This window comes from Hyperoodon ampullatus (genome assembly GCF_949752795.1).
Source record: "Hyperoodon ampullatus genome assembly, chromosome: 1".
Classification (NCBI taxonomy): domain Eukaryota; kingdom Metazoa; phylum Chordata; class Mammalia; order Artiodactyla; family Ziphiidae; genus Hyperoodon; species Hyperoodon ampullatus.
In genome coordinates, this window is record NC_136914.1 from 220,658,842 (window position 1) to 220,666,767 (window position 7,926).

Genomic DNA, 7,926 nt, shown 5'->3' on the forward strand with positions numbered 1-7,926 from the left:
ACACTTCCCAGCTGGTTGGTGGTAGATCTCTGAGAAGAGCACTGGTCTCGCTTCTCATGCAAAGAACTTTCTACCACATTGCAGAGCTGATCTTGAGCAATGTTTAGGATCCAGCTAAATAGCTTTAAAATGTTTTCAAACTGGTTTGAGTTTTCATGTGTTGCTTTGATATTCACAATTTTATAGCCATTGGAGAAGTTATATCAATATTGGAAATAATATTTTCCTTCTCCCCAATTTCCAACTTTGCCCCAGTTGAAAAGTTAGAGCATTCCTTTGGTTTATACTGATTCTTCCACTGATGACTTTGGAATTATGTTACCTCTCCCTAAATCGCTGTCTTGGCAATAGCAGCTACCGATACAATACTTTCTCTTAACCTGTGGCTATGGCCAGTGGAGTTCTCCTGGAAAATGAGAGGGGGTCGGCCTCCCGCCCATGACTCCCCCTCTGCTTGGAGGAGAGCTGTGGTTCTGAAAGAGCCAATTGCGAAAAATCCACGGAGAGGAACGATCTAGAAAGAATGCTGGCCTTGTCCCCGGAAGCTGTACCTGTGGACAAGCTCAGTGTCTTTCCAACTGTGTGCAGAGTTGCTGAGGACAGGGTGTGATTAACCGGGGATCCTTCTGGGTTTCAGATGCAGACAAGAAACGAGTGTGTCATCTTCTCAAACGCTGAAATATCTCCCAGATCTGCCACCTTTGGGCCGAGGCAGGGCCTTCATGGGAGTAGCAATAACTGACCGCAGGGACATTGGACCGACCGTCCTCCTGACACATCCAAAGGAATTGTGCCCGCTACAGCCTTGCGTGTCCTGTGCCTGCACTTGACTTGATGGGAGGGTGTAAGTCACCTGGCTGCACAGAAGAGGAAGGCGGCAGAGATCAGGCCGGGAACAGGCAGGCTCTGCCTTCCAAGGTAGAAGCTGCATGTCTAGGCAAGAAGTGGGGAGCACGGGACAGACCTCTAGCCTTTAGGCCTGGGCAGCCTCTTTCCTGAGCAGGGTTCTTTCCCCTCATCTGGGCTACAGGCTGGTCCCAGCTCCAGCCCCAGGGGCTCTGGGGCAGACTGACTGCAGCCACAGTCCTGTCTGCACCAGCCTCCCTGAGCTCATGCCCTTTTGCAGTATGACTTTGCACCTCCTCCCAACAAGAGGTGAAGTCCATCTATGCACCCTTGCATCTGGACCTGGCCGTGTATCTTGCTTTGGCCAACAGAATGTGGCAAAGTGGTGGTGTGCCGGTTCTGGTCTTGGCTTCAAGAGTCCTTGCAGACTTTTGCTTGCCCTCTCGGCTCCTGCAGTGGCCTCGTGAACAAGCCTGGGGCTGGCCTGCTACAGCTGCTGGAAGAGGAAAGATGTAACCCCTCACTCCCACCGACCCAGCTGATAGCTCTCCCCCAAGAAAGAGGGCCACCCAAATGACCTGCCGTTGACTGCAGACACAGGAGAAACTCAGCTGAGACCAGCCCAAATTGCTGACCCACAATTAGAATTATAACTTAAATTAATGAAAGTTGGTGTAAGCTGCTAAATTTGGGGGCGACTTGCTTCACAGAAGCAGGTAACTGATACAGGCCCCATGGGAGTAGGTGAAAAGGAGGAGCCTGCATCCTGGGAAGGCCTGGGCTGCTGGGGGAGGGGGAGCAGCTGAGAGCCAACAGTTGCCTGACACCAGGAAGCCTCAGCAGCTAGGTCTTACCTTAAGGACACCCTGGAGATCGGGTCCTGTAAGGAGAAAAGGAGGGAAGCCACCAAACAGGAATAGACTCAGACTGAGAGAACGAACTTATGGTTACCAGGGGGGAAGGGTGGGGGGATGGATAGTTAAGGAGTTTGAGACTGACATGTACACACTCCTATATTTAAAATAGATAGCCAACAAGGACCTACTGTATAGCACAGGGAACTCTGCTCAATACTCTGTAATAACCTAAGTGGGAAAAGAATTTGAAAAAGAATAGATACATGTATACGTATAACTGAATCACTCTGCTGCACACCTGAAACTAACACAACCTTGTTAATCAACTCTACTCCAACATAAAATAAAAATTTGGGGGCTTCCCTGGTGGCGCAGTGGTTAAGAATCCGCCTGCCAATGCAGGGGACACGGGTTGGAGCCCTGGTCTGGGAAGATCCCACATGCCGCGGAGCAACAAAGCCCATGCGCCACAACTACTGAGCCTGCGCTCTAGAGCCCACAAGGCACAGTAACTGAACCCACGTGCCACAACTACTGAAGCCCGTGCGCCTAGAGCCCGTGCGCCTAGAGCCCGTGCTCAGCAACAAGAGAAGCCACTGCAATGAGAAGCCTGTGCACCTCAACGAAGAGTAGCCCCCGCTCGCCACAACTAGAGAAAGCCCGTGCACAGCAACGAAGACCCAACATAGCCAAAAATAAGTAAATAAAATAAATAAATTAAAAATAAATAAATAAAATAATTTTTAAATAAATTTTTTAAAGCTAAAAAAAGAAAAGAAAGAAAAAAGAGAAAGAGGGAAGCCACCTGGGGCAGAGCTGCAGGAGTAATAAGGACCAGGACACTCGGTTTCCATGGGGAATAAATAAACCTTTAATAATGGTGGGTAGCAGCTTTGTGCATGTACTCTTTCCAGGCACTGCCTTCTTCCAGGCAGCTGGCCTTTGACACATCACTGGAGTGGATTCCCCGTGATATAAAATCCTGATTCATCAGCATTAGGTCTCCAGGGAATTTGGCCAGGTGCAAAAGATTTCTGTTTGTTAAGCCAGCGATGGATCGTTCTGCTTTTTTGCGGGGGAGGAATGGTTTTAGGTCATTTGGATGGTACGTTACACATTTTTTTGGTTCTTCTGACTTGAAAATTACGTTTTTATTTCCTTTCCGTGGTTTTGCTCTCTGCCTCATCTCTCTTCTCTTGATGGGCGTCGTCGCAGTGATCGTCGTCTCGGTCATCCTTGCCTTCCCCAGTTTTGCCTCTTGCCGGGAGGCCCAGGCCTCCTCCAGACAGAAGCGAAGAGCTCCTAAATCTTTCAATGTAGGGTGAAAGCTGCTTATTCCTCAGGGCTCGAGCGAGCTGCATTCGTTCTATGTGCTTGCTGATGTTCAGCCTCTCCCGTTGTGGCATTTTGAATTCTTCGGGGGGCACTGTCACCTTCGCCGTCCATATTTTTTCTAAGGGGGCACAAGGAGGGCTGAGTTGCTTTCTATATTCTACCGCCCGTTTATAGTCTGAAGACAGCACCTGTAGTTCCTTGAGCATTTTCCGTTCTTCCTCTTGTTTATAAGTCAGAAACCTCCTGGCTGCTATGGTGTGAACACCACCTAGACGCTGACAACGGGAAAGGGATGGTTAAAATCTCAACGGGACAGGAGCAGGGGGCACCCACAGGAACAATTACCTAGTGACACCTTCACCCTCCATCGCTGAGGGTGCCCGAGCCCCTGTGTAGTGAGAAAGAGGGCAGATCTTTGGGGTCAGACGAGCCTGGGTTCAACTCCTGACTCTCCTTCTTACCTACTATGAATTTGAAAGAATTTTATTGATCTTACAGGCCCCTGTGAGGTCTCCATAAGATAACATATATGAAAGCAACTAGTGCAAGATAAGGGCTTGAGAAAAGGCAGCTTCCATGATTTGTTATCACTTGTAATTATATTCCTACTTGGGACTTCGAAATAAGAGAGTATTTTGCTTTTGTTATGCAAGTGTGGAAGCCACTAGCTCACAACGGCCAAACAGTGGCCAACTCCAGTCTGCTGTTTGGGAGACTTACATCTCTATTGCTGGTGGTTTTTGAACCTCTGGCTCCCCTAGCCTAACTGCCTGGCTTCCATGGGGCTTCTCTGTGTATAAATTTCACAGCACTTACTAGGGTCTCTTTTTCCAAGGGGGAGTATTTTCCGAGGGCAATGCGTGGGTCTGATTTGTAGAATTTGGTCCATATCCTGGAAGGCAGAGAGGTGTATTAGAACTTGGAAAGGTCCTCCTAGTTTTCCCTTTGGAATGGGAAATCTCACAAAGGGTGATTCTACATTAGTCAGGGTAGTGTCACTGTGAGCAGGGTTTCTACAGCCTTAGAGTGGGCTCCTCCACTTGGCCTCGTTCTGACATGGGTGGGAAGGAATAGACCAGAAGCACAGGTCATACTCACTCCAATGGTGAAGCAGAACATAGATCCCCCTGGCAGCACAGGGAGTCTTTATCCTGAAAGGAATCGCTTATATTGAATACTTGGACTGGTGTTCCATTCTTATTTGACTTCCCCTCTGTAGTCATCCTTTCTTGGGCCCTTGAATCTCTAGCCCTCTGTTTTCCAGTCTTCTGACAGCCATTCTCCCATTCTCTGATCATACTCTAGCAATAGGCTAAGATGGGAGGTGTCAGTGCCTGGAGTTTCTTTGTAAGACAGTTTTAGTGGGAACCCAAGGGACAGTCATAAACTTCTTGCATCATAACTGGCCTATGTGGAGCTATTGTGAGGTCTGAGTTTAGGCAACAATGACCCCCTGGGGTGAAATGGACACACACTACCATGCTCCTGGAGTCTAGAGGAATAGAGTGGGCAGAGAGTGTGGCTGGGAGATGATCTGACCACGTCACTGCCACTTATATGCCCATAAAGACTGCTCATTTCTTTCAGGATGAAGGCTCATCAGCTAAAGTCTCTCCCTGGTGTTGGCTTGCCTCTCCAATCTTAGCTCCAATCTTAGTTCCTCATGCTCCATCCATGAACTCTATCTATGGTTCTTGGAATCAGCTTCTAGACATGCTCCCCCCTGTCTCAAATACTTCTCTCCCCCTAGACAACTTGCTTGTCTTTTAGGGCCCAGCTTAACCATTGCTTCCTCTGAAGCGTTCCTTGCAGAATAAATTATCCCTTTGTCCACATTCTCACAGCACTTCCTGTATCATGCTATAGTGCTTTCTCACATATTGACTTGGTTGTCCAATAGGTCTGTCTCTCCCTCTGCTCAAAAGCAGGTGCCAATAGCAACTCGTTCTTTGCACTGGGGTTGTTTATCATGGGATCTAGTATAGAGCAGATGTTCAGCCTGTTGACCTAATAAGCAATCATCTTGGGTTCCTGCCCAAAAGTAGGGTCAAGAGTGTTGCTGGTGGGAATGTATATTGGCACAATCCTGTAGAAAGTAATTAGGCAATATATACCAAAAGTTACAAGTATGTTTACCCTTTGACCCAGCAATTACATGTATAAAATAAAATACACACAAGTTTGTCAGTGCAGCCTTGTTTGAGATGACAAATCTAATGGGAAACTCAAATGTCCATTAACAGGTGACTGGCTAGAGAGTTATGGTTGACCATACAAGGGGATACTATATAGGAGTAATAGGACTATAGAAGTAATAAAAAGATCTTTATTTGGAAATATCACTGAGAAATTTTGTTCATGCAAAAAGCAAGGTGCAAAAGTATATAAACTGTAGACTACTTTTTTGTGTTGGAAAGGAAACTTGTATTTGCATAAAGAAACTCTAGAATAATACCTACCAAAAAAATGATAAAAATGGTTACCAGAGGTGGGTACCTGGCAGATGAGGAAGAGGTGGGAATGAGCCTTTTCATTGTGTACATTATTATTTCGTCTTGAATTTTAGAACAATGTAAGCATATTACCTATTGAAAACATAAGTTTAAAAAGTAAAGAAGCAGCTTATGGAAGAAGTTGTCTCTGGCAAGTACTGGTCCTAAAGCTTTCCTTTGCTTCTACCAGGAAACATCCCCAAATGGGGATATTTAGAGCTCGGTCCAGTGCTCATACCGATGTCAGCCACCTAAAATACATTGGTGCTCCTCTTACCTGGGCAAGTTCAGTTACCTGGAACAGCTGTGAACCTGGAAATAGCAACAAGTGCCTCTGAGCCTCCTGCCCTGTATTCATTGACTCACACATTTGTCCTACAGTCAACTGCTTGCACAAGCCACACAACACCTGGCACATTGCGAGCACTCAACAGATATTTGTGGAACAACCAATGGATGATACATGATAGAATATTATGGGCCTATCAAAAAATCAAGTCTTTGTCAAATTTCCAATAATATGCTTATGATGTAATGTGATATTTTAAAAAGATAGAATACAAAACTTATATAGAGTATGATCTGGATGCTGTCAATATACAAATATGCAGGAGGAAAAAAGACTAGAAGGAAATACACAGAGACATCAGCAGTGGACTGTGGGCTGATGGGGGATATTCTAGGGATGGCCATGTACCAGCAGCCTGGTTACCTCCAGGTATTGAGATGGAGAAGCTATGGCCTTGTCCCAGCAGGTCCAGGTAGAAAAGGGTAGCACTGTCAGGACTCAGCTCCTCCAGGCATCAGGGAAAAGGAGAGTGAGAAAGGGCACCCTGCCACTCTGCACAGAAGTGATGTCACCATGGCAATGATAGGTTTGGGGTGGGATCTGGAGACAGAGAGAAATTTATTTTAAGGAATTAACTTACATGAGTGTGGGCTGGAATATCCAAAATCTGCAGGGGTGGTCCAGCAGGCTGGAGACCCAGGGAGAGCCCATGTCGAAATTCAAGTCCACTGGCGGAATTTCCTCTTGTTCAGGGGACATAAGTCTTTGTTCTCTTCAGGCCTTCAGCTGATTGGATGAGACCCACCCCCATTATGGAGCAATGGGCAATCTGCTTTACTCAGAGTTTGCTGATTTAAATGTTAATCTCATCCAAAAACACCTTCACAGAATAGGATTTCCCTGGTGGCACAGAGGTTAAGAATCCGCCTGCCAATGAAGGGGACACGGGTTCGAGCCCTGGTCTGGGAAAATCCCACATGCTGTGGAGCAGCTAGGCCCATGCACCACAACTACTGAGCCTGCACTCTAGAGCCCGCGAGCCAAAACTACTGAGCCCACGTGCCATAACTACTGAAGCCCGAGCAACTAGAGCCTGTGCTCTGCAACAAAGAGAAGCCACCTTCTCTTCAAAGAGAAGAGTCATTTATTAATCAGTCTTCTGTTGTTTACATTTGGGTTGGTTTTTTTTAAATTTGGGGCGCATTCTTGTCATGTTTCCTTTCACTTATTCTGTCAGGTGCATACCTAAGAGTGGAACTGCTGAGCCCTAGGATATGTGTGCTTTGATTTCCTAGAGAATTTTCAACTCTATTCCAAATTGTCTCTACAATTCACCATTCCACCAGTAAAGTATGAGAATTCCCTCTTGCCAACACTAATGGGTATCTTGTGATCTCTCACTGTGGCTTTAATTTACACTTTCTGATTACAGATGAGGTTGAACACTTTTTCTATTGCCCATTGAGATTACCCTTAGTGAAATGTCTATTCAACAAGTCTTTCGTCAATTTTTTCTAATAATTTTTTTCTTATTGATATGTACAACTTCTTTACATATTCTTGATATAAGCCCTTTGCCAGTAACCTATGTTGCAAATATCTGCTCCTATTCTTGACTGGCCTCTCTCCTTTCTTAAAGATTTCTTTTATGCCAGCTGCACTCCAGTTTATGAGTCTTCTCCTTGATGGTTAGTGCTTTTCATGTCTTGTTTAAGAAATCACTTCCTATCCTAGGTAGGCATGATACTCTCCTATATTATATTGCATATATATTTATGATTTCTCTTATATTATTCTCTAAAAACGGTTTTCTTTTGAACTTTAACTTCCTACCCTCATCTTATTAACTTTAATGTTCATTTTCTACCTCTTTTTCTTTAAGTATATTTTCCAATTTATTATAATGGCTATCAAGGAGTATGTGTACATGTGTGTGGTTGTGTGTGTGTGTGTTTGTGTGTGCAAGTCATACACAAAACGTCCGGGCTTCTCCTCCTCCCTTGCCACATCTGTCCCTTCAGTCACCTCCTAGGCTCTGGCTCCTTCTGGTGGATCTTGCCACTCACTGAAAGATGGCTCTGCAAAGACCCACCAGCCATCCCCCTAC

The 7,926-nt window shown here is 45.7% G+C and overlaps 1 protein-coding gene across 1 annotated transcript; it reads right to left on the reverse strand.

Annotated features, from left to right (window-relative positions):
* Positions 1-2,574: 2,574 nt before the first annotated feature.
* On the reverse strand, positions 2,575-4,336 carry LOC307052100 (uncharacterized protein C10orf120 homolog; the record flags this gene model as incomplete). Its single annotated transcript, XM_079702880.1, is given in 4 exon segments — positions 2,575-2,856; positions 2,858-3,313; positions 3,855-3,930; positions 4,137-4,336. Coding segments are annotated over 4 exon segments (1,014 nt in total).
* Between the last annotated feature and the right edge of the window lie 3,590 nt (positions 4,337-7,926).